Genomic DNA, 27,888 nt, shown 5'->3' with positions numbered 1-27,888 from the left:
GAGGCTGGACAGTTGGGCTGAAAGCAACCCTATGCAATTTAAAAAGAGGACGTGCAAATTCCTGCACCTGGGGAGGAACAAGCCCAGGTACCAGTACATGCTGGGGGCTGACAGCTGGAAAGCAGATTGGCTGGAAAGGACCTGGGTGGACACCATGTTGAAGATGAGCCAGCAATGGGCCCTTGAAGCAAAGGAGGATAATGGTATCCTGGGTTGCACAAGGAGGAGTGTTGTCAGCAGACTGAAGATGATCCACCCTCTCCACTCAGCACCAGTAGGGTGATGCCTGGAGTGCTATGTCCAGTTCTGGACTTCCCAGTGCAAGAGACATGGACATATGAAGGGACATGAAGATGATGAAGGCACGGGAGCATCTCTCCTATAAGGAGAGGCTGAGAGAGCTGGGACTGTTTAGCCTGGAGAAGAGAAGACTAAGAGGGGATCTCATCAGCATGTATAAATACCTGAAGGGGGAGGGTGCAAAGAAGAGGGAGCCAGGCTCTTGTCAGTCATACCCAGTGCCAGGACAAGAGGCAACAGGCACAAATGGAAACACAGGAGATGCTGTGTGAACATCAGCAAACACCTTTGACTGTGAGGGTGACTGAGCACTGGCACAGGTTTCCCTGAGAGGTCATGGAGTCTCCCGCCTTTGAGATATTCAAAAGCCATCTGGACATGTCCTGGGCAAGCTGCTCTGGGTGACCCTGCTTGAGCAGGGGCTTAAGACCAGATGACCTCCAGAGGTCCCTTCCCACCTCAACCATTCTGTGATCTGTGAAAAGCTTCTTTAAGATGGCTCCTTCAGGAACAAGTTGTCTAACAAGGTGTATAAAAGAGGTGGCATTTATAGTACTTAGTGTAATAAGCTAAACTTTAAAAGCTATAAGATATATCCTATAAATTATTCAATACATTTACAGAAAATTAAACAATATCTAAAATTCCACCTTTTATTTCAAAACAAAAGCCATTTAGTCACAAATTCAAAGACATACCATTTAGAAAACAAAAAACGTACCAACTAGAGGTTCTTCTCTTTTGGGATCATTCATAAAATCCTTCAGACAGGTTATGTCCTTTATGAGTCCTCTCTTCACTACAGTCAGAAATAAAGATATATTACACATTAGACAGTTTGAACATAATTTCTATGATCTTAAATGAGTTTCTAATGGAGACTTAAGAGGGAAAAAATTAATTTTCACTCTGAAATGCATAAGGAAAATGGGCAAATCTCAATTGCTCACAAAAAGACACCAACACTCTCTGTTTTCCGTAACAATTTTACATGCAAGGAATTCATGTCTTCAAGAATAGAACTAAGTAAAATAGACCTTCTAACACAATCCAATTTACTGAGGAAAGATAACCAGTTCACATTTACAGCACGCCCTGACCATGTCAGTTCTTATTTAAAGAAAAAAAAACCAAAAAAAGCCAAGCCACCAACCTCCTTCTTCCCCTAAAACCCTAATAGTCATGTAGCATACAGAGACTGTTCGTTTGCAGTCTGAAGTTCAAGAATCATATTGCCTTAATTCTAATAAAGAACATGTAATCTTCACTAATATAGCAAACGCCTCTTGTACTCTGGGCAGACCAGAAGCTGCACAACCACAGTTAGTATGTTCCTGAGCATGAACTAGCAGTGTTTCAATCAGGGCTGTATCTTGCTCGTCACTGAGTTTTAATCGTTTGGTTTTTGCACTGCCTACTTTTAAAGTATTCCTGGTCAACACAGAGCATCAGCAGAGTTCAGCTGAAAGTATCTGCAAAACAATCTCAAAGAAGCATTAAGTGTATTCACGTGTTGGCCATTTTAAAAGTGTGCTGGAATATTAAAATACATATTTCTAATCGGAGAAAAAAATGTGCAGAAATAGAATGCATCTTGCTAATTATGTACAGCTGTATTTTAACTGACTGATGAATTTTGTAACTCATAAACACTGCTAGTTTCTTCAAATTGGAGCAAACAAGTAGAAATACCACAAGCACTGAACAGTATGTTACTGTCTGCTTTCCCCCTAGAATGCCAGGTTATGGTTTAAATAAAAAAATACCAAACAAAACTTCAGAAAGATAGAGAACTCCATGCTTGTTCTTAAATATTCATTCTATTAGGAATATGCTAGTGCTGCCATCAAGTCAAATTCCAGGGCCGCATACAAAAAAATAGTTCACAAACTTCCAGCATTAATTTATATGGAAAACCTCTTGTAATTTAATTATGGTAGAAAATACCTGATGGGACACCTCCTGCCACAGGAACAGTATGGCCCATTCCCACGAAAACTTCACAGTCTTGTTAAAAAACTTCCTCTGTTGTTTTGGTTTTTGTCTGAGGTGGCATGCAGCAGTAGCATAGTGTGACAGAGGTGCCATGTAACAAGTCAGTGCCATGTAATGAGTCTCCATAAACAGATTTTTGCCGACATTTAAACGTATTATGCAGTTCTCACGTATTTGTGCGCCTGTGTGAAGCAGCTCTCAGTGTGAGCTGGCTGTTCCCAAGCTGACAGCAATAGGCATGTGTTTTTTTGGGCTTAATATGGAAAGATCCACACAGAAAAAAGTTAAAGGTCTCTACAAGGTAATGGCTATTTTCTTCTTGCTTCCTAACATACAAGTGAATACTCTTGTCTTAGTATCATCTTGATAATAAACAACCCCTACTGTTCTTGGTTTATATACTTTTGTTTTGTCAAACTTTCACTGTATCATATGTGTACTCACATGCGTGCTGCAAAATTTTCTGTTGAAAACTTCAGCTAAAAAGACATGAGCTAGATTCATTGATAGCAGATGTTATCAGGGAGAAAGAAACTACAATGTCTCAAGTTTGAAAGTCCTTCTGTGAAAATACTCATAACTATATTCTCCTAGGATCTTTTCTTACATAAATTAACCAGTGCACAAAAGAAAAGCAATGGTTCAAATGTTTGGTAACTGGCATTGCTTCTTCCTAAACCATAATTAACCACCTGCTTTGGTCATCACTAAAACAAAACCACCGATTCCGAAACTGCATCTGAAAAGGACATTAGCTCATTTATATGCAGCTACCTGGTCTCTGTGTTTCATACTTCCTCAGCGTTCGGACTGGAGCTGGAGGACCTAGGATAATAGTTTTACAGTCAGACTACTTCTTCTCACTTGCTTTTATTAAGTACCTAGTAGATCATCCAAAAGAGTTAGATAACTGAACAGTTATCTTCATTTTGCAGCTTAATATAGACTCAGTAATAGCAGTATTCCATCTTGGTACACCTTCCTTTTGTAACTTTACTGCTCAGAGTAAGAAGAAGTCTTCATTTTCACTCCCCTTCCCAACCAACACAATATATCACATGAGTATCACAGAAGCATAGAGTATTCAATTTTTATTTTAATACTTTTCATACTGCTTAGTTACTTTAATTATTTTAACTATTCAGTATTGTGCATGACAGCCAATCTGTGTTACAGGTACCTGACAAAAAACTTGTGGTCTAAACATTTAGAGCCTAAACGCAGTCCCAGAAACAATTCATAAAGTCATTAAACCACATACAGACTATTATGTTCTTTTACATAGGCTTCTGCATATATTTTTAATCACTCAGAGCTTCAGAGTGACTTTTTAGACGTGCTTTTGTAAAGGTACTTCCACTCCCTTCCTTTGGAACTTCTTACCCTTGCCCACGTCTTCCCTCAAATCCAGACATAGGCACACAACGAGTGCACTTCAATGATATTTTGTAAGTTGCAGCATTCAAGATTAAAACAAGATGACACACCAGTACTCATATACAGGAAAAACTGAAAGTTTAACTTAAACTATATATTCCTATTTTTGAAGTGAAGAAGTTTTCCATAGTCATGGCAAATACAACATGTTGTAGACATCAGTGGTTTTCTCCTCCTCCTGCATAACATAGGTAGTTAAGAGATACATATCAAAGCTGTAACTCAAATCAGAGTTGTAAACATTTTGCAAATAACTCTGCAATATTAACATAAGGGAGGGGTATGAGAAAGCATATCTCCCTTGATTTATTCTAAGAAATTATCCATCTTTTTCAAAGTCTCTGGTAGCATGAACAAAAGAAGATCTCCAGGTACTGTGCAAATACAAAAATTACTTAATTCCAGAGTTTTTCAGTTAGTGCCTGAAGCCCAAGTTTGATTCCTGGTCCAGCATCTGCAGACTGACAACATGGCCAAATGCTAAATGACACGAATAGGCACCTGTGAAATAAGATTTTTAGTGCTTTATTTTCTGTTTACTTCTATGAACAAATCGTATTTGCAGAGAATTGCACCAGAGGCAGTTCACAGTGCAGTCTACCTTAACATGGTTGAAATTTACAAATATGGTCAAGTTAAAAATCAAGTTGTAGATGCTACTGTCACCAAAGATAGCAGTTTGGGGTTTTGAGATTTTTTTTGTTTGGGTTTTGTGTTGTTTTTTTTTAAAAACCAAGGCATTTAGCAAATATTATCATTACTGCCTTCAAAAGTTTAACAAAAGCAACCATGATCCTGAAGACATTCCATTCAGTGACAGCAGGTTTCCAGGCTAACATTTAATTCACATTTACTAGCCACATGGCTTTGTAATGCTACAGATGGTCAGACTGGCCATCAAGCTGAAAATCAGCTGGACTGCCAGGCTCAAAGGGCAACGATCAACAGCCCAGCCTCTTGGTGTTCAGTAAGCAGAAGAGTACCCCAAAGACTGATTCCAGGGCCCACAACAATTAACGTAATTATTAATAACCTGGCTAAGGATGCATAAAACACCCTCAGCAAATTCACAGACAATACTAATTTAGGGGATACAACCGATGTCATAGCTTCAGTTGAGCAGGACCTTGGGAACATTAAGGATTTAAGAAACCTTAAGAAACCTAATAAGAAGTGTAGAGTTCTGCAACTGAAATAATTCCATTCATGAGCACAGGGTGGGATCTAGCTGACTGAGCAGCTGCACTGTCAAAAAGAACCTCAGAGTTATGATAAATGCTAAGCTGAATATCGGCCCAAAGCATGCCTCCCATAAGCTAAGCAAACCACATACTGAGGTACTACACAGGCAGCATACTTCAGAATATCATACTCCATTCTTCGGGACTTGTGAGGCTGTCTAGTTCCATCCTGCTCCGGTTCAAGTGGGATGCAGAGAAACCAAAGAGGGGCAGCAGAAGGGCTACCAAGACAAACAACCCAGGGCAAATAACTTATGAGAACAGGTCTGGGAGCTGGACTTGTTTAGTCTGGTAAAGTGGAAGCTAAGAGGAGATCTAATAGTATGGATACCTGAACAGCAGCTACCTGAACAGCAGCTACAAAGATGAGTCAAACCCTTTGGGGATGCGACAACAGCATAACAAGGAACAGCCAGAAATCATTGCTTAGGAGGCACATATTAGATGTTAGGATAAAATTCCTCTTTAAGACAGGGGAGCAACTATGGACTGATTAAATACAGGTAGCAGACTCTCTGCTCTTGGAGGTGTTCAAGGTTTCAGTAAGCAAGTGATGATCCAGCACTGGCAGTAGTCCTGCTTCAATCAGGAAGTGATGAAATCACCTAATCAGTCTCAGGAAATCCCTTCTAACTAATGATTTTATTTAGTAAGGGATATTTTCCAGATACCAGTTATTTATATAAACAAAAACCCCCTTTCCTCAATGACACAGTGCTGAACATGTTTCTTTGTTCTCCACCTTTTACATCTATACATGTATTTGTAATGCACACACATTCCTAATGACTGCCGGAAGTGAAACAGCTGTATTTCAAAATTAAGGACAGTTTCAGACATTATCAATTCAGTTACTCAGCAGCAAACAGGTACTAGACTCAGCATTGCAGATTCACTTTTCAATACAAGAGGTGAAGTGCCCAAAGGCTCTATATTCCATTGTATAGGGGAACTCCAAGAAAGGCTGTAAGAGAGCTGAGTAGTGTTCAATCTTAGTACTTCTATTATGGTTTCTGAAACATTTTCTCTTCTAGTCTAACTCAGAAAAGAACTTCCAGGTTTCCTTTCTTTGAAAATGCAGCAGTAGTTTTACACCCCAAAACTTTATGCGTACTAATCAATGCTGACAGACACTGACCATAGAGGGACATGTTAAAATAAGTAAGTTTCTTGTATCATAAAGCTGGAATGCTCATCAGGATACTGGTAAGGGTGTCATTGGTGAACCCAAGGCAGAATACACAACGTTTGTGCTTTCACTGGAGGAACTTTTAGTCAGTGCTGTTAAATAAACGCAGCTTATCTTCAGAACTGATTCCTCCTCTGACTCCCTGCTTTACAGCATGACCATAATGAAGCTTTCTTTACTTATGGTGCTACTTAAAGGTTTTAAGTTGAAGAATGTAGACGCAGGTTGCTAGATCCAGCAACTAAACACCTACAACATTCCTTTTACACTTTTCAATACTTTTCATTTGTATTGTTTTAAGAGAAGTACTGCAAGCTAACTCTGCATCTTCCTGTAATAGAAGAAAAATTCCACAGGCTGTGCAAAAAAAATTCCATTAATTCACTCATCTTTGTGCCAAATTAATTTCACCAATAAAGCTGGGCAGCCCAGAAATGGCTTTAATAGGGCTTATACTCTATACTATGCCTCCTACCTGAGCTGTCTTGTTTTACTAGTAAACCACTGGGTTTTGCTATTGCCCAGGGAACATTTGCCCAATATGTATACTGGCATTCCTCCGCCATTTAATGCCTTTTGCTCAAAGCAAAGTTTTCCAAACTTTGTCTGCTTTGGCCAAAAGGTCCCAGGAAAGAAAGCAATGTTCAGTCTCCTCCCCTCTTTATCCCTGAACACGTATGTGCAACTGCCTCAACTAGAGCTGAAAGAAGTCTTCCATCTGTCCAATTATATCATTGTACAAAGAAATCACATGACTGAAATTTATATACTTAACTGAGCTTTGATTTAACTCTTAGTAAAGTCCTAGAATGTCAGCATCTTCTCTTCCCACATCTTCCATTAAGCTGTTCTCTTCTGAGCTGCTGGAAAGCAGGCAAAAAACCACCCCATGTATGCAATTCTGTCATTACCACAAGAAATAACTTACAGAAAGTGGTACTCCTCCAAACACAATCATGTGGAAACAGATGCACTTCCTGACTCAACCGACTTCAAAGTCAACAAGATTGTACAGTTAAACAGTCAGGTTATGCTCATCACTTCTGGATTATGAACAGTTACTTTTGATAAGTTCAGAGACGATACTGTACATGGCTTGTCCCATTTGAAAACACTCAGAATCCAAATAATTTGTCTTTTTGAATTTTGGTTTACAAATGATAGCAACATTGGTGGTGTTTTCCCTACTGACAACAGAATTTTTTTTAATTCTGCAGCAAGGAAGAAATTGCAGATGTTGGTGTAAAACCTTTTAAAAATCTTCTGAAGTACCCGTTCTTCTTTAGACAGTGTACATTTCAGATACTTGTCAGGTTTTTTTCGCCCCAAGTGATTTCCAAAAAACCTCATCCTTCACCTTGACAACATCGATACATTTTTGTTCCTGGCTCTTTGGACATGCTGCCACATTTCACTTGCACTGGAGTATCTGATAACATGAACATTAGAACAAGATTGCAGATCCAGCAGCAATAACAGGAGCATCTCAATAATTTATATCCTAAATAATACCAGACTCATACTTTACATAGTGCACCTGATTTAAGAATATCCATACTTTCCATGCTCATTCACAAGACTTCGCTACTTAACCCCACAAATGCAGTATAGTTTTTGTTCATGCTTACTATATATGTCTGTAAACTGTAGAAAAGATCATCAACTATTTAAAATGAAAAACAAAGGCCAAGCAAATTCAGAATTTATGCTTGTATCTCAGGGACAGAGTACAATGAATCTCCTGGATCCGCTGGCTCTTGATGGAGAGTTATCCATATAATTGGTAATATGTCCATGGGAGAATTTCAAGAAGTCCTGCATATATATTGAATATATAATTCTGCATTGCAGTCCCCAAAATTAAATCTGAATTGCCATCTTTGAAAAGTTACTCAGGTGGAAAGCTTTTCTACCTGTAAAAAAACCCACACAACTAACACATACAAATAAACTTCATCAGGCCAAATTTCAGCCTCTTTTGGACAAATAAACCCTAACAGTAGCTTGCAAATTGTCCTCCCATGGCTGGATCTTCAGTGAAGCAGAATTAGTAGAATAAAGGACATATCAATAGTATGAACAATCATTTCATATTAGAAGTAAAAGATGTTGATTGCTTCAAAATTATTACTGAGGCACAGAACTTTCTGGATTAAAGCACATCTTGCAATGCTTCTAACATGTGGTACCCTGTGATGCTGGGACTCCTCCAGAAGTTAGAGCTAACTTGTTTACCAAAGTTTCATGTCTAGATTCTTCACTTTAATAATCAGACATTTTAACATCTCTTCTCATTCTGTAAGATACATCACAGTTGAAAGATTCTAACCTATGACATTCCCAGAGATGCAGTGTTTATAATGTACATTCTTAACCTGAATTCTCCATGGAACACTGAGCTTGTAGTACATTAAGCAGTACTGTGTTCTAAAGGCGTAGGTCTTTGCAACAGGGTCCTGTATTCCACCACTCTTTTTACAGTCTTGTTGCTACACCTTCTGTCCTCTTCTTCAAGTCTCACTTTCTGTCCCATGCATCCTTTACATTGCTCCTCCAAAACAAGATTTTATGGCCTTGAAGCAAGAACCTCTTAAGTTAATGAGTATTACTTTTAATGACCATTTCTGACAAGATGCACAAAGAAATCTCTAGAAATTGTTCTCCACTAAAAACACGAGCCTGTAGCCAAACAGATCTGTTACTGCTGCTGAGGTATAAATACCATCTTGGACTGCTCAAATCCACTGGATTTTGAGGAGACCTATATGTTTTCAGAACTTTTGCAGAAATTCTGTCAAGGAGCTTCATTACCAGTATTTCTAAAGAGAAGATCTGCACGCAGTACTCATGTCTGCTGAGGCAAAATGTCTCGTAATGGTTCACACACACTTGAATGATACCCTTGTCAACATCAAACCACGAGAGCAGCTAATGAAGCCCAGTCTCTTAGAAAATGGACTCTGACCAGTGCTTTTCTAGATCTTTCCCTTGTGTTGATTCTTCAGGGTCCAGTACGTGGTCACCTCAGCGTGCAGCACTTCCCTCAGTAGAAGACTGACACCATCACTGTCCTCTGTGCAGATGTGTATTCTCAGAAACCCTTGATAGACTTGGTTCAAAAAGGCTGAGAGGTTCAAAAGATACTGGGGAACAGATGACAAAGCCAGAATGTAAGCCTTGTTTCTTAGGAAAACAGGCTAAGAACATAAAGTAGTAGTGAAAGGCTTACTTCTTCTGACGACTGACTAAACACCAAAATGGTTATACAATCTTTTCACTGGTTTTTAATCAATATTCCCACATTTGCCAGTGTTCTCTGCTTCCTGTACGTCATCATCAATGCCTTTACAAGATTTCCATTTCCACCACGACCTAGTTATATTCCACGTTTTCAACCTTTCACAACTCTTTTTTCATTGACATATGACAGTCTGGATTCACATTCTCAGTTTCTGGGGGAAAAGATACCCCAACAACTGAATTTACCTTGAATAGGTCTTTGCTACTCTAAGTCCATCCACTATAATGAAGAGAGGCAGAATATTCTTGTGATGCAGCTAGGCAATTCCAGCACTGGTAGAGCTGCATCTGCAACAGTACTCTATTAGCCTGCTGATTTAGCTTCTCAGCATACTGCCTGAAGCTTAGCAGTGAGTGCATAAAGCTGACAGACAAGTGGGAGACGGTTTAGCCTGGGAAGGTAAGAAACTAAAATAGTGACTATCCATCCCTCTACTAGATAGATATACAAATATTTAGATGTGGAAAGGCATAATTAAGATTTCATGCTCTAAAATATTTCTTTGCTCAGCAGTTCATTAGATAAAAATCTCAGAAGAATGTTCAGCATGTAAAGAGAAACACAGTTACAGACACTTAAATCTGGCAAATGCAAATACCTGAACTACTACAAAAGCAACAAACATTAAAATCCCCAAGCAATATCTATCCTAGGAGGCTGGAAAGAAAAAAAGTGTTATACTTACAACAGACAGTCTTGGGTCTCAGGGCTTTCTCTTTCTTTAATTATGAAGATGCAAGTCATCCCAAAATAAAATAAGAAAAAGAAATTAATGTGCTGCACCATTTGGAGGTAAAATCCTGTACTTCCTGAGAAGCCTTTGCAGATGAATTACATTACAGGCCAAAGTTTCCATTATCAAATAGGAAAAATTAGAGCCTTTATGATTTTCTGCAAAAGCTGGAAGTACTGACAAAAGTGTACTTACAGTTAATACAAGGTTAATTTCAAGAAAGCCCTTTTATTTATGAAGTTTTAAGAGATGATTATGTTTGAAACACAACATCTCAAGGATGCCAGACAAAACCTTGAGTTCTGCATGATTACAGCTCCTAAGTTTTCAAAAGTTGTAGTTCCAACAAAAAAGAAAACTTGCCCCAAAAGGAAAAACAAACTAACAAAAAGCAGCTCCCCCACCATTTTTAGTGGATTTGGCTAAACCTTAAAGCTAGCCAAATGTCCTGAAAGTTCATTCATATCATGTAGAACAGGGAAAGTGGCTTTTATCAGCTGAATCCAGAATAGATCACTTTTTGGGAGAATCTAAGGAAAAGAGGAACTTAAATTTCCATTTCAGAACATGGCTAAAACAATCCTGACTCATTTTCAGAATTTTTTGGCAAATAAACACAAACTTGCCATTTTCAAGGATGAAACAATAAGCATGACCATTCTACCAGCAAAGCAGCCGTCTGCTCAGAGCAGTCCATGTAGTTGAGTGCTATATTTTCAGTATTCAGTGGCATAGAAGAGATGCTGCACATCAGTGTGACAATTCCGTAGGAAGCAAGACTGACGCAATAGTTAATAAGAAGCCAAATAGCTGTTCTTTCATGGCAGTTATAAAAAAGCAAGTTACCCAAGTCCCAGTATCGCCGCAGATAGTGGGTGGTGTTGTATGAGCTCAGCAGGATTTTACAAGCTTAGAATACAGACACGGTCTCCCTTGTAGTTATGCTGCCGCAAGTGTTTTCATTACTTGTCATTCTACAGAGTTTTACAACAAACGGCTGCTAATACTTTTTAGACAAGTGTAGAAAACATCAGGAACTGTGAGCTGCTGCTTCAAGAGAATTTCTTCCTGACCATTTTCAGACAATCAACTTTGACTTTGATTGCACTTGGATCACTGCTTTTGTTAATATTAGAAATGGAGTTCCACAACTGAAGCTAATGAGTCCATTTTACTTGTGACCCCTTCTTGTGGTTTCTTCAAAAAAAAAAGCAAGAAGCAAAAAACCCAAAACTACATCAGGAAAGAAGATTCTCATGCATTACTTAAGAAACTTAATCTCTGTCCTGGGTGATGTGTTGCAAGCAAGTTGCAACAGCTGTTTTTGAGCTAAGACTATGAAAAGTTAGGGTAACTTTTAACAAAGTGTCTAACTTTGAGAAGCCAAAACTCAAAAACTGCTGTTTTTTAGGGTTCAAACCTCCCATGCATACTGTAATCCGTAAGAGCTACTGCATAAATTAGTTTTCCACACAATTCAAGTTCACAGGTTATCTAACAAAAGTTTCACATGCATGGTTAAGTATTATGTAAACATAATTTAGTTGTTCCTAAATATATACACTCTTGAAATCGTATCAGCTAGATATTAGCAGCCCATACACAGAAATTCTATTTAACTCTTCAAGCTCATACTAAACGAATAAATTTCTTCTGCAAAAGAAAAGCTCTACAGTTTAAGCTTCTTTGGATCATGAAGATAAGCTGCACAGAATCATACTTCTTGAGGCCAAACATAAACAATACAACAGTAAGGCAACTTTCCTGTAACTGAAACCTAGCTATGTTAACATTCCAAGTATCAACACAAAAAATGTCCAATTAAAATGCTTTTCCAGCATGGTTGATTTTAATGCCATATGAAAGGACAGAACAGTTGCCTGTACATCAGGTATTTTCAAACACAGGTTCTGATGCAGAACAACCAGGGGCAAGAGGTATAGCAGAAATGAGAACACTGAAATGGTGAAGACAAAAACTAACAACTCTCTTCACAGATCTGAACATTCCTTGTTTCTAATGAGGTTGCAGAGTCCTGAATGCAGAGTCCTCTCCTTTTACAACACAGTAGGCATTTCCACCCCATCTATGCCCAGGTAGGCAAGGAGTGCAAGAAGCCTTGAATCCTTGATAGAGCCAGAACAGTCTTCATCTATGCTCCAAATATAGTTCACAAAAGAGGCAACACTCTGCTGCTGGTGCCATATCTGCAAAGGGCTCTTCAAAACACAAGGAAAAAAGACATTCCACTTCAGGATTTCCTTTTTAGCAAACTGAGCGCTAAAGCTAATGTGTATTTGCAAAACCAGAATAAAATATATCCCATACCATCATATTCCAGATATTTGCATAGCAGGTATATTTTATCTGGCGACTGCTCCCTCAAACAGGCCCAGCTTTTTACTCAGCTGTCAAACCCACTTTTCATACAGTATAACCCCCACTGCTCTTACAGACTTGGTTCAATGAAAAGCATTAGTAAACTTATATAAACATTCTTTTCTAACCATTTTACCATAATGGCTAAAAGTAACATTCAACTGTTTTTCAAAGTATATAATACAAGCCAATTACAATTTCCAAAGAGCTAAGAACTATATGCACATGTATGAATGCTGCTTTGCCTAAGTAATTTTCCACCCCACCCCCCCATAATTACCTATTCAGCAGTAAAACCACAAAATCCAGCAGTATGCAACTACACAAAGTTCATAAGGCACTCATGATATACACAGCCTTGTACTGTGGTCATCCCAACGCCACAATCTTTTGTCCATCCGTTTTTTTACAGGGGTTTGGCCTCATGAACTATCAGCACTAGAAGTTCGATGTGTATTCTGCTTATTACTCAAGCTCCAGTTCAAGAACACAGAAAGCATCAGTGCATGAGCACTGAAGTCAGTGAGAAACACAAACTCTTGGCACAACAAACAATCAACTCTCAGCAACAGAAACTAAATGAACTCTGAAGTACACCACATAGAATTAAAATATTACCAAATATTTTGTAAATTAAGCATTCAAAGACTTGAGAGCTTCTATGATTAGGTTTCATATACCATAGAATGCAAGCAGCAACAATTTTATCTAATTAGATAACTGATCGTCTCTTATTTTACTGGAGCAACTACTCTGAGACATGTTTGGAAAAAATATTCACATAAATTTCAAAGTGCAAATGGAAAAGTCTTCAAATAAAAAAACTAATCCAGTAACAAACTAGGAAGAAAGTCATTGCACTGACTAATCATTTACTAGAAATATTTTTTAATTACTTCTATTTTATGATGCAATATGCCACCCAGCCTATTTCTATCCCTTGAAATCAAATCACACATCATATCCAGTGGGTTACAGAGCATTAAGCCTGCAAATATACAAATAAAAATACAAATGAAACAACTCAGGACTCACTTTCTTGTTAGTACGTAGACTCGGCTTAACGCACCAAATTATTAGCCTCCAACACAATCAAAGGAATTCCACAAGGCTTTACGTACAGGCTTATTCTCTTTTAGTTTGAGAAGTAACAAGATATTCCAGGCAAAAGTAAGAGTAAAACCTCTGTCCAATTTATAAAAAAATCTGGGTAGTTTGCCTAAGCCACCATGAAGAGACAGGTATTACTTACATTTTCCCCTCCAGCAGCAAATTATTTAGGCACTGTCAGTTCAAACACCCAGACTGAAAATCAGTACAGGAAGAACACCCTAAAAATCTCTAACTTATCAAAAGCAATATCCCTGAAGTCTGAGAAGTGTAGCACATATGAATTAGATTACCTAAAAAAAAAAGTCTTAATTCTTTGGTTATATATAGGTCACCAATAAAAATCTCCCTAGTTTTATGGAAGCAATGCATTTGATACGATATATCCAAGAAGTTTCCTTAGATGTTTGGGAAGTGGTCTTTTTCAAATAAATCACGCATTCTGATGCTATTGTTTAGAAGTCAATGGTACTGACATATGGGTGAGCAAACCCATCAACATATAAAGATGAAACAAAGGTATGCCGAAGTAACCTAGATAAATATCTTGCGTACCTATCCAAAATCCAGAATAACCAAACTACCCAGATCACCAAAAAAGAGATACAATAACCATGTACACAAAGTCAACTGAAGTATTCCTACAAATCTGTCAGACAGTCAAGCTTTACTAGTGCAGCTACTCAAAATAACGCACTTTACTTTGAATAGCTATGGGAAACGTAGGCCAATGAAATGAGAATCATTTCACCCATGTAAGCAAGTGTTTACATTTGTTTCTTGGAATTTTCCCAGTGACCGTCCTTGTCCTGATGAAGGTTTATTTCTTGTGTTTTTGAAACTTCCTCTGGTGGAGGACAAGCACAAAGTATCTTTACCAATGCCATTTTAAAAACAAATGGCTGGCTGAAAGAAAAAAAAAAGTCAGAAAAACCAGCTGGTGGGTTGGCCAGTGTTGCAATTTAGGCAAAGAACTACCATCTTCTTTTCATTTGGTTATGTTGCCAGGACATCCTTTGGTATTATTTTGAACAGGAACTCCTCTCATAAGGAACAAACTGAGAGCTATTCACTATCAACACCTAACCTGTATCAAAAAGGTACATAAGCTCAGGACTTCTACGGTTACATCAAACTTGGTGATACAAAAACTTCTTGTGAGAAGTCAATGAATTCTGATCTTCTTCCATCAAAACATACAATAGATTTCATTATTTAAGGTGAGGAAATTAGAGATAATTGAAGACAATGACGACACAATCTTGGAGAGTTATTCCTACAGAAATGCACTCATGTGACTTACCAGGACTCCACACACAAGCACTAACACTTAACATCTAACAAGCATCCAGGTTTCAACCTTCCTGATTCTTGTTCACTATCAGTTTGCAGCTCTTCATTAACTCAATAAAGTTTGACAGATGTAGCCTAGCATACACTGATTTCCAAGAGTAAAACAGAAAGAAAACCTGCATGCAGATTTTCTAAGAAAATAATCACTAGTCTTTCCATTTTAAAAGGGAGAAACAGCAATAATTGGATTGCTATGAAGGTTAGCTAAGAAATAAAAAGAAACAACCACAAAACCAGAAGAACTTCTTGCATCAGCAAGAACATTCGGCAGGACATGAAAAATACTACCGTACTGTACACTTCTGGTGGATCAACAGGGAACAAGAAGAGTGAATCCTGGGGGAAAAAAAGAGTTTGGAGAAAGTGGAGCCACTGACTCAAATAAAAGTCAACGCTATCAAAGTGATCAGCAAATAAGTAACAAAATACTATTAATCTGTCTTGAAAACCAAGAGGCGGGGAGATGCCTCTCATCTGCGACTGAAAGGGGCACACAAACACTTGAGAAAGACAGTATTGCGGTTTGTCTTTAGTGTTCCAGGAAGAATAAAATGTCATTAAGAAAACATTAGAGCAGGCACTTCAGTGCCACAACAATACAAACCATCTGATGACAGCAAACATAAGTAACACAGGGAAGTACAGACAACTGAGCGTGTCTCAACTTTACAGACTGGAAGCATGGAATTTTAAACAAAAGATAATCAACAGCCAAAAGTTCAGCCAAACAACACTTATAAAAGCCTTGTTTTTAAATACAACCTTACAGAATGTTGTCTAATAATTTAAGCACAAAACAAGCAAAGGCAGTAAACCAGGAAGTTGCTATTGAGATGCTTCAAACAAACAGAACCATAGGCTTATCCACGAAGTCCTAAGTATCTCCTGCAGGAAATCTGAACTGATGTTACTATCAAAGTAACAGGTAAGCTAGTTTTATTCAAAGTACAGGCGAGTTACGTAGACTCTGAAAACAGAGCAGTACTTTTACTAACTCTATCCAAAAGGGAAGTTTGCATTCTTTCACCATCTGTGATTTCCACATAATTCAAACGTTAATTTGTCAATTAACACACATTTACCTTGGTTGATGTTTCGTTACATGCCTTACAAAACAGCGTTGTGAGATTGCCACCTCATCTTTTTCTTGGGATATTTCGAGCAAATTACTGTTATAGAACTACCAATGAGTTAGATAAGCACTTGAAGCCATGTGAAATAAATTACAGAATTTTAGAAGAATCCCAGATTTACGATTAAATTTGCATATACACTTAATATGGAAAAAGGTTACCTTTCTGTGCTTTGCACCACGATAGTGTGACTGAAGACTTATAGAACTCATACATGGAACTTTACAAACCTAAAAAGATAAATTGAAAGCACACCTTCAGTTATGCTATCGGTATTGTGTAGTTGGTGAGTTATAAGAACCAGAAATACATCTGTTTCTACAGCGTAATTCTCAAGGTCTTCTGTGGCTTAAACAGTACAATTTGTGTGACATTTAGGAGAACAGCATACCACTAAAGTGACCAGAAATAGCGTGCAAACCTGTTCAAATGATACTTAAATACATGTTTAAATATAACAGGTGGTACGAATCTTTTAAGAGCCTCCCCCTTCCCCCCCTACCACCACTTTCTGGATTCTGAGTCTTCTAAAGTTCTCCAGGCTGGAAAGCCAACAAAAAGGGATGATCATACAGTGACTAGAATGGAAGAGAGACAAAATTATGCCCTAGAACAACTGCAACTCCGTTCATTGTTACATCAAAGGGATCAGAAAAACAATGGAGTAAGACATCTGCATTTCATTAAGATCTGCAGACACGCACATACACCATTACAATAATTAATGGAAGACAACACAGATCTACAATTATTTCTTACTATCTTTAGCTAAAAAAAGCAATGAGTAATATATGCTAATATTGTCTATTCTCTTGACATACTGTCCCGAAGTTTAACGCGCCAGAAAAAACCACACTGCTAGAACAACATACAATCCACAAATTTAACACGTTCTGACCCCGAGTTGTAGCCTTTACAGATAAATGAGCCTTTACAGTCACCTATGAGAAATACTTCACAGGGATTTGAAAGACTACAATTAAGGACCATTATATTGCACCTGTGACTGCTCAAGAACAAACTGAATTCACTGAATCTTACAACAAGTAGCTCTTCCAGGGACTGACCACGTTATTCTCCATATCAACAGCTTCTCTCACTTACAAGTCTGCCACACTACATGTAGGTTAGGTCTGCATTTCTAAGAGCATGGTCTCTAATACCTTAGGCCTACATTTTAGCATACGGTCTGAAAAGCCATCAAGACACACACTCACTTCACAATAAAATATTTTTTTTTCAGACTCCGGTTTGCCATCTTCTGGCTTAGCTTCTTCAGTCACAGTGCTCATCCTGCAAGACTGGTTCGCTGCACACAATGAAAAAAATCCAACTCTTGTTCATACAGCACTTTTCAGCAAACAATTGGGGGCGGGAGGGAAGCGTTAGTCGGATGAATTCAGTCGATTATTTTCTTTCAACGCATTTCTAGATGAAACCACATCTTTTATCACTAGGACACCTTTACAGCCTTAAGCCTTCCGGTAAAGGTACCCTCCCCGTTCGCCTTTCCGGAGAGGTTTCACAGAGAAGCCGGCCCCCACGGAGCACCGCCCTCCGGCCACGCTCACCCCCCGCTGCTCCCGCCTCCCCCGCGAGCCGCTTGGAGACACGGCGGTACCTCAACGCCGCTCTCACCCGCTGCCCCCCCGGCGCCTGCTTCAGCGGGGCGCCCAGGCCCGGCGCCACCCCCGCCGCCCTGCCGGCCCGTCCCCAAGCAGGCCGGCAACGACAGCAAACCCGCAGCGCTCGCGCGCCCAACGGCATCCGGGAGCTCGAGCTCCCCCGCCCCGTTCGTCACTTCCGCTGCTCCACAGCGACGAGGAGACACGCGGGGTGCGAAACCAGGGACAGCCCCAGCGCCACGCCCCCGCTGATAGGCAAGGAGCCAATAGGCAAGAAACCGCCAGCCTCAACCAATGGGGAGCCAGCGCCGCCTCGCGCAGCTGGGAGCCTGAGCCCTCCCCTCCCTCCTGAGGTGGCCGCCCTGCCCTCCCCGGCGGCTTCCTGGCGACCCCTGGCGGGCCGGGGGAGGTCAGCGCAAGCGACACAGCGGAAAGTAACGGCCGCGGCCCCCCCAGTCCCGTGCCGCAGCCAGTCCGGGGCAGTCCGTCCGGGGCCGGCAGTCCGGGGCCGGCAGTCTGTCCGGGGCCGGCAGTCCGTCCGGGGCCGGTAGTCCGGGGCCGGCAGTCCGGGGCCGGCAGTCTGTCCGGGGCCGGCAGTCCGTCCGGGACCGGCAGTCCGGGGCCGCGGTTTGCAACCTCTGGGCCCTGGAGAAGGGGCAGGAAACACACTCGGCAACGGTTTTAATTTAAATGCAAATATTTATTTTAAAATGTCTTAACTTTACACGTCTGACTGGTAATAAATGTAAAATATAATTTAAGAAATACACTTGAAAGTTCCTTCTAAAAGCAGACTGAGAAAACAGTACAAAAAATAACAGAAAAGTGCACCGGTTTTAACAAAATTCCGAAATACCAAACCCACATTTTACTGCCTGTTTTTAATTAGCCTGCTAGTGATACATCTTGATGTCTATTATACTCGTATACGAAGCAGCATAGTCGATACTGGTTAGGTTACATGTTACCAAAGGTATATCCATTAAGTCATTTTGCTTCCACAGGAGTTGCTGGGTTGACTTCCCCGGGGCGGCCGTCGGGGCAGGAGCCGTGCCTGCCCGCCGCTGGCCTGCCTAAAGACTTCGAAGTAGCCGTCAAAGAAGCCAGCACGCGTGCCCGAATCGCATGCCTAAATGCATGCGCTATGTGCACAAACCGGTACGTTTTCAAATAAGGCTCGGGTGGTTATGGTGTTCTCTCCAGAAATGTGCCCTTTATTTTTGGGATCATGCAATACCAGTTAGGCCAAAACTGTTGGTAGATCTCCATCCACCTTTTTTTCAATCTTGTCCTCCTCTGTGCTTCTTCGGGAGGAGCAGGAATGGCACTTTTAATACAGGATTATTAGTGGAGTTTGATGGCAGATTATACCCCTTTTCAAGATGAATTATACTATTTGTACTGGTATTTTTCATGGGCATTTCTGTAACAGTCAGAGGCCTTTACATGGAGTCACATTAAAATGCTTGATAATTATTTGTGGTTGTAATCTCTAAAATGGACTAATTGAAAACACTGCACTGTACATGTTGTGTAATACTTCCATACCCTCCTTTTAAAAAAAATTACAAATTAAAAGTGCAATTGCACAGTGAAAGAATAAACACGTGCCGAAAACAATGAGAGAAGCAAAAAAAAGAGAAAATGGGTTCCTTGATTTTTTTGAAAGAGAGACCAGGTCTAAACACAAAAGGATTTGGCAGTATATATATATTTGCAGAATTAAACTGTTGGTGGTAGCTCAGAGTTTCTTGGCCGTACAACCTCCTGAAAAGAGGATGTTTCACCAGCAAAGTGACCTCTTTTCTGTTTTAGGAGTACAGCTGTAATTAGTGAGTACCTCTGTCTTATTAAGGAGGGCAGGGGGGAAATGGGGGATTGCACTTCTGTCTAATGCTGTTCTTTTGGCAAAACTTTTGAAGTATAAAGCTACAGACACAGGAAACAGAAAGGGTGGAGGCCACAATGTACCATCCTATAAAATCAAAAAGGTAGAAAAGCTAGAGGAAGAAATAGGAAAAGGTTTTTTGATGGACACAACTGCCTTTAAGGAAGAAAGTGTTCTTTGGTTTTGTTAAAAAGCTGTGTAGGAGGGGAAAGGGTGTGATGAAGGACCCTTTTAGAAGAGGGAAGCTTACTGACCATGTAGAGGAAGAATCTTTTTGGCTATGATAAGACTAGAAAGAAAACTGAATACTGTTACTGAGAATTGAGATAACTTTTGCCTTTTGAAATTCTTTCTTAGAAAGACAAAATTATAAAAACCCACACAACAGTTGATGCTTGACTCTCCTTATCTCACATTTTAAATGAAGAAAGGGAGGATACAAAAGGTCCAAAAGTTAAAAAAAAAAAAGTTCAGAAGGGAGAGTAGTGTGATAAGGAAGGGACAGACCAAGGTGTGACCTAAGAAGGGGCAGAACAGTGGTGTAGTTCCTATGACACCCTCCTGTGCAAAATGGGGAGCTCTAGACCAGAACTTCACCTGATTTTTTTAACATAGCCTTTTAATTAGTTAAATACAATTACCGAGACTAGCTAAGCAGCTGATGTTCTTTCCATTACCTTCTGCCACATTTTTGTATTAGTCATTGGAATACCATAATTCTGCCAATACAAATGTGAAACTGGAAGTTTTGGCTGTTGTACAGCTGCCCCTGGAGCCCTGTTACATCAAGGAAATCCTGAGAAACTTCAGACTGCACAGTTAGAGCACCAGCTGCATGACTGAGCTACAGTTACCAGCAGCAAGAGAGTTAATGCAGACACTGAATACGCCAGTTTCGAAGACTACCGCCAAGAAAGGAGCAGGAGCACTTCATGCCTCCTAGAATGATGTTTTCAGCCTGATTGAGAAATACAACTTAGCATTGAATTACCTCAATCCTTGTTTTCAATAAATTATTTTCAGCCTGAAAAGTTATAAATTCAGTTCTACGGAAAAAATAAGGACATGCTTTCAGAGCACAGAGTTATGAGTAGTGGGTGGAGAATTAATACTGTAGTCACAGAATAATTACACCTTGACAGCAATAGATCAATCAAGGTGATCTTTTTTCTCCCCAAAATGTGTCTTAACAATCATTTTTTACTTTCCCTCCAAGCCTCCACCCAAGGAAAGTCTTTGCCTATGCACAGGCAAGCACTTGGATCTCCATATTAAGAAAAAGTACTTTGTGGTTTTAGTATATTTTTCAGCCTATTACTAATGATTTGTTCAGAAGCATTTCTGATAGCATGACAGGGAAATGTATTTATAATGACAAGAACATATGCCACGTGTATTCAAACACGACAAAGATGTATTTGTCAGGGTGGTAGTATCTGTGAACATAAGATACTGGCAGCCCTCTTGTCTGAGTCTCCTTCAGCTAGATAAGAACCTTGTGACTACAACCTGAGCATGGCCACCTGCAGAATCCCTTTGCTCACTACGCATGTTACAGAAGTCTGCTTCAGTTGTGACACTTGCTTTCATGTAGGACTTTGCAAGATTTAAAAGAGAGGAAGAAACTCCAGGGGAAGAAACTCCTTTAATAGCAAGAAATTTTCTACTATCTGATTTAGGTTTAGGGTTTTTGTCTCAGTATAATCAGAAAAGTCTTTCCATTTTGAATGTTTACAGTAAGACAGTAGAGAGAAAGAGAGGAAGAGAGCAGAAAGAAAAAACAAGAAAAATAGAACAACGGCTCTATACCTCCATCACTGAGGTTGGGTTTTTCAGTTACATGACACTCTGATGAAAGAAAATGAGTACGTTAACTTTTTTCCCACTACCTAAGGTAATGTATGTATTCATAGGTAGGGGAAATGGTGTCTTTTAACTATTTCAATTAAAACATCACACATTGTTAAGACAAATTAATGGCTTTTCTGAAGTAACTACAGTGGGTGAGGCTGTACATACGCAAGTTCCAATATGGCTTCAACACAAACTGTTAAGAAAGGCTTCTAGGCAGCAGAAACTGATCTTATCCCACATAATATTCCTTGCCTCAGGCTTGTTGCCTCCCACTTAAGTATTTTAAGCACTAGGAATTTCTGGAAGAATTGCACATACCCTGTTGATCTCAATACCATATCAAAGGATTAGCATTAGGTCTTAACTGACCTGACTGATGCACAAATGTCAGACCTCCCTACGCCATCCAGAGGAGACTCAGTTCTAAGGATTTTAAGAATACATCACTGTGTTCTAATCAAGGGCGTTTAAATCATAGAATTATACTTCATGTTACCGTATTACAATCAAGGAGTAGGAAGTTAGTCTTTCCTACAGAGACTTTAGGTACAGACCCCTGATCTTTCATTTCACTAGTTAAATCTCCAAACTGAGGACCAACTGAAACCAGCTTACCCCTTACACACTGCTGCCCTCACTTCAGATTTTCAAAACAAAGCTCTACTTTGGTATCCAAAGAGTCTAAAGTGAATATAAATTGCTGATAGTGTTATCTACAGTGGAGGTCTGCCCCAATTTCAGCCACTGGGGTAACTGCATACCAGCAAACCTTAGAAGCAGCAGGAAATTTTTTGCTGTACAAGTTTACCACTAGCTCCAATCAGTTTGGTTTTCAGTAAAACTAGTGGCTTACAATGGTGTCCTTCAGTTGGACTAGCATTTGTATGATGCTCAGCAGCTGTCCGCTGATAGCTAAAATCAGGCCACATTCTCAGTAAAGACAAGACCTTAATCAACAGCTTTAGCATTCATAATAGTCTCTGCTCTCTGTGGATCGAGTAACATCTCAGAGGGAGACACATTTTCAGAGCTTTTAGAACCACTCACCTTTCGTACCAAAAAATACCCTCCCCGAACACCAGAATTCATGAATTCATTCTGTCTCAGCCTCTGGAGAGTTTATGGCTGAAGAAGTTTGAATGCTATCATCAGTCAGGTGTTAGAGGCACGCGCTGGAAAAAGAAAGGCATTTCCTTCAGCCTGAATGCTCCAAGTTCATATCAGGCAAGCGTTTCACTAGACATTTCTTCTACAAGGATAATTTTTTTATTGTTGTTACACTAAAAGCATTGGGAGGCTCCTAAAACAGGACTGCGCTTCAGGGATACAAATACCAGCTTATTAAGGATAAAAGCTAAACAGCAGTGACTGAAGAGATCTTAAACCCTACTCCTCAGTGACAGTTTTTAAAATAATGCCAAAGCAATAACAACCACTAAGAAAATATAACCATTTAAAATAACTGCTCTGTTTTTTATGCTATTCACTGATCAGTGTCAGGGGATCATTAATGTCTGCATACAAAAAGGTTTTATAAGATTAAATCAGTGGCAATTTAACAGGATACAATGCAGTGTCAGATTTCAGTCCAGGCTCAATCCAGGACACATGTCATGGGGAGAGGATGAAGGAATATCTGTGCCTTAAAAGCACATAGCAGGAGATTCTTTTTTAGCGTTTGTTTCCTCTGTTCTTTCCAAATGGTGCAATATACCAAGTACTTAGAAGGAACTGGTCTTTGTTTACCATGAACTGTGGTTAGCGATTGTCCAAAAAGAGGATAATCTGCTGATCTCTTTGTAAGTGCAATTCTTAGGAGATTGCTGCATGTGCATGATAACTTAGAAAGACTTCCACTAATACCACATTTTTTCATGTGAGACCTGGAATAACAACTTGGCCACAAGTTACATGGGCCAAATTCAAACGTGATGTGCCAGATAGGTATAAGTTACCATGTATTTTTCTTGGATTCAGACTTCATGGAACAATAAAGAAGCAAACCTGACTGCATTTACACAGGGGGGAGTCAGAAGGTGACATCTCATTTTGAGTCACACAGTCATCCATCCTCCTAGAAGGCAGCCATTGTATCTCTTAGATTAGATTCTCTTACATGCAGAAGGTTCATCTATCTTGATAATATCAATTGAGTAAAATGTGACTGGTTTTGTTGGGAACGTGAGAGAAATTATCCCAACTGAAATAAACCAGGAAAGCTTTACAGTAGATGTAGTTATGTCAACAAAATAGCCTTTATTCAGTAATGGAGAGATCCGTACAGAACTTTTGTTGTTAGTGTAAGTTGCTTTCACACCGAACAGAGAAATCTGGCTAGTATAGTTCTCCCACTGTAGTCGTGCCAGGAAATATTTCTAAGCACAGACCAGGCATTCAGTGGCACAGTCCTCTACAGAGTTGCCCCTCGTGTGACCACTTACATCGGTGCAAAATGGCACCAACATGTCCAGACGAGGATAATAGTGTTTTACAGTCATGTTGCATCAATGTAAATGATGAGAGAAGGTGCAAGGTAGTGCAAAACCAGGCCCAGGTACTCTCATTCAGAGGGGTGTGACAGTGAGTCCAAGAGTGGAATTAAACAAGCAGCTTTTCAGCAGTCACGTTGGCGTGTCCTCCACTTGCCCCCAGCCATCTATTCCCACACTACCCTGTCTCCACACTATCCCATTTCTGCCAGGCAACTGCACACGGAGCAGGACTGGAGAATATGACACGGTTCACAGCACAACCCTACCAGCGGCTGTGCGGCCACAGCAGAGTGTCTGCCACCAGGACACAAGCAGTGCCACTGCTACACGCCAAGCAAAGGACTATGAGAGCAACTCTGTGAGAGTCTAAAAGAACTGCTGCTCTTATTTTTGTAGATAGTGAATCGAGGTAGAGGTTGTACAGTGCTGCAGATGTATGGCAGTCTCACTCTACATGAGTACCCAGTTTGCTTGCCCAGAAGTATTTTTTGCGATTGGCCTTGAATTTATGTGATGTGAACAGTGGTGTACCAGAGAGCGGTGTAAATTCCACCACTGTGGCCTCACTTCAGAACAGGGTCTGATGCTGCATTGCACCCACTGGCAGGAGTATTAAAGCAAGGATATCAAGACTGTCTCAAGTAAGAGGCAGCACGTAGCCAAAAGGGAGCTGATTTACATCAGACACAAAACAAGGAGATGTTCTCGTGGCTTGGGTATGGCCAGCTGGACTATGGCAGATTTAACTTGAGCTACAGTAAGACATTATTGTACTGTTTTACTGTCCACTCTTGCCTTTCTGCTGGGAATACTGCCTCTGCAGGACAGTCATCAAAAAGTAGCTGTGTTATCTCAAACATGTCAGTGTAAAGTGCAGCATTTCAGATCAAACCATTGTTAACAAGCACTCAACTGACATGCAGAGAATGTATGCCTTTACATCTGCCAACTCTAATGTACAGGCAGTAATTTCTATCAGAGAAGACAGACAGTCTTGGAGAAGAGCAGCCTCCCAGGTGCAGAACCATTCCCCTACCTGAAAACTACACTTATCCCACATATTTATAGCATTTGGGAAAAGTTTATGCCACTTTTCTGGCATGTAAAGCCATGCCCTTAGTGACTAATAGATATAGAAATGAAAACATTCTAATTTTTTATAACATTTTGGAAAAGAAAACATTCATTATAGGGCTTCATTCAAAAAGCACATATACATCTAAGCTTTTTTTAAATGATGTGGTTTTTATATAGGTGAAGTTGATACAAAGTTTAAATAGTGCAATTTCAAAACAAAAGTTAGTGCAGGAGTCAAACTACAACAACAACAAAAAAACAAAACAAAAGTTGTAGGTTTTTTTTTTTGTGGAAATATATTACTGCCTGGGTTCAAAGGAAACCATACGGAACTGTTTTCAAAAGCACCAAAGTGCACTAAAGTGCTTTTGAAAGGTATACATCCTCCAGTTAGCTCTTGGTGATATTAAGATTTTCTTCTGGGCATGAAACTAGGATGCTTTTGAAAATAACATATTTGATCTTAGTGTGGGATTTGGTTTTGGTGTCAGGTGATGATGTCTAACAAGCTGCTATCAGTCAAAGAGACACCATCAAATAAAAAAGTGCATTTCCTTTGTTAATGTTACAAGTGACAGCAAGGAAAATAATTGGAGAAATATTTTCTTCTCATGTACTTTTAACAGCACTTTGTAACTCATTTATAGAAGTGGATAACATCCTATTGTTCAGTCTTTCAAACAGCAATGCAAAAGGCTGATGGCTTTAAAATGGAAAAATATGGGTATTAAAACATCAGTATTATCAAGGAAACTTGGGAAGAATTTCAGTTTGAAGTGAAGTAATTTTTAATGCATTTTATGAAAGTAATTTGTTTTAATTAATGCTATCCTTTTAAATTAAGAAGTTGTGTTGGGAAGCCCTTGCCTGTTGCCATCAATTTAAAGTTGAGATAAAGGAATAGCTGATGCTTCTCATTAGAGTAACAACAAAAAAAAAAAGGCAAAAACTCCTAAGGTAAACTGGCCACACTGAAGACCATAAACATTTTCTCTTTGCACAGAGGCATCACATCAGCTTGAGAAAAACAAACAGAACAAAGGCAGGAAACAGAAATAACTAGACCTTTGTAATGAACTGTGGGCAAGAGAGGGAAGATGATAAAGACAAATTAGCAGGTATACCTGTGCAGTGAGTAATGATTACTTTTCTGTGCCTGAGGTTTTATCTTTCTTTCCAAAGATCACTACGAGAAGGGGGTGGGGGGGGGGGTGGGGGGTGGGGTAGGGGGAGTGTGTGTCTGTGTCTGGTTTTTCTCACACACAGATGCACACACACACTCAAAATCTTTCCACTGGCTTTTAATTTTAGTAACTCATTTAACCCAACTGGAAGAGAATCTGCAACTTCTTGCTTTTAACATTATAAATATCCCAAATGTTATAAAATCTATTGTAAAAACGTACATTCAGTGGGTTTATGAGGCACAGGACCTGCTAATGCATTTTCAGGGAAGCTCGTGTGTACTCTGTTCTGTCCGCTGTCGGACAATGGTGGAGAATCCACGGGCTCACGTTTGATTGCTTGAACCAGGCAGGGGTTTTTAAATTCGCATGGCATTTTAAACACCTCGTTGTTCTGCTCTTTCTCCTCCCCTGGGCTTGGGCTGTAGAAATGGCCGTAGCAGGGCGTGTGCGGCAAGTCGGGCACGCTTTCCAAACACCCAGAGGAGTTCTGAGGGCAAAATGGGGCCACCTCCTTGCTACGTGAACCCTTGCAAGATCTGTTCAGGTTTAGGTTGTTGGGGTGATTTGCTACGATGCATTGCCAATTATGCGGCGTGTAAAGGCAGTGCCTTGGCTTCTGACAAGGTGAGGCTGGCTCACAGAGGTCCGGTTCTGTTTTGAGGTGCACTCTATTGGGGTAGCTAAACACCTGCTTTCTTATCGAGCCGTTCTCATCCAGCCAGGCTCGGTTTTGTGACGCCAGGTAGTTATCAGCAATGTTTTCGGAATCGGAATCGTATTCCATTTTGATAGGCATCTCTAAGGGAAAGGCTGTGTCATAGAGAGACTCTGAGGATATTAACGGTCTCTGCAGTTTCAGATGGTCCGTCGCATAGTTCTCTGCACAACGCTGTTGTACACCCGAGTAAGACTGGCAGCTTTCTGCGTTCCCCCAGTGGGAAGGGCAAGTTGATGCTAAATTTAAGAAACTTTGGTCTCTGTTGTAGAATGATCCAGCTCTCCTGTTTGAACATGTGTTCATTCGCTGGCTCATAGAACAAGAGCTTGAGTTTCTTAAAGTCCAGCTACTGTTTGTGATGCAGTTGTTTGGAACGCCTAAAACTGATGTGTTAGAACTGAGAGGTTCCTCTTGCATAAAACACTCACCGTTTGTATGAGGCTCAAACTTCACTTTTACATTATCTTGTTCATTTTTTACTGCTGTCCAGTTAAGATGCTTCCACTGGCCCAGAGTTTCAATGGCACTGTTACAGGAACGTCCCTCCAGGTTTCCTTTCAAACTGGCAAAACCACTTGCTATCTTCAGTTGTTCATCTTCTTCCCTTTCAATAACAGTAGAAAAAAATCTGTCAGTCAGAGATTTCTAAATGGATGTTTTTGGGGATACAAACGGAGTGGCTCAACATACATTACAAGCAATATTTTGTCCTTAACTTAGTATGAGACTCTCACACTCTTGTCCATATAACCTTTGCATTTGTGCAAGAGAAAAAAAGTGTGCATGCATCTGGGCATCAATGTGTGTGCACAGCTACCTTTCTGTGGCAATGTTTCATTTAAATTCTGACATACTCCTTCCATTTAAGGCACACAA

At 39.9% G+C, this 27,888-nt stretch overlaps 2 protein-coding genes across 2 annotated transcripts in view; both read right to left on the bottom strand.

The window, feature by feature from the left end:
* LOC132316772 (uncharacterized) overlaps nt 1-17,486 on the bottom strand; it is a 34,209-nt gene extending 16,723 nt beyond the window's left edge. Inside the window, exons 1-4 of the mRNA XM_059815644.1 lie at nt 17,389-17,486; nt 16,333-16,401; nt 3,070-3,120; nt 1,022-1,099 (exon numbers count right to left, since the gene is read on the bottom strand). Of these exons, the coding sequence (XP_059671627.1) occupies nt 1,022-1,099; nt 3,070-3,120; nt 16,333-16,387 (184 nt within the window). The 5' untranslated portion in view covers nt 16,388-16,401; nt 17,389-17,486. The remainder of the gene's footprint in view (nt 1-1,021; nt 1,100-3,069; nt 3,121-16,332; nt 16,402-17,388) is intronic.
* A 9,010-nt stretch (nt 17,487-26,496) lies between these two features.
* The window catches only part of AHRR (aryl hydrocarbon receptor repressor), a 67,346-nt gene continuing 65,954 nt past the window's right edge, over nt 26,497-27,888 (bottom strand). The window contains exon 10 of the mRNA XM_009813830.2: nt 26,497-27,616. Coding sequence (XP_009812132.2) covers nt 26,497-27,616 — 1,120 coding nt within the window. The remainder of the gene's footprint in view (nt 27,617-27,888) is intronic.

Source organism: Gavia stellata, chromosome 3 (assembly GCF_030936135.1).
Source record: "Gavia stellata isolate bGavSte3 chromosome 3, bGavSte3.hap2, whole genome shotgun sequence".
NCBI classification, from domain to species: domain Eukaryota; kingdom Metazoa; phylum Chordata; class Aves; order Gaviiformes; family Gaviidae; genus Gavia; species Gavia stellata.
The sequence above is the reverse complement of the archived record's forward strand: the minus strand, read 5'-3'. Positions and strand labels throughout refer to the sequence as shown.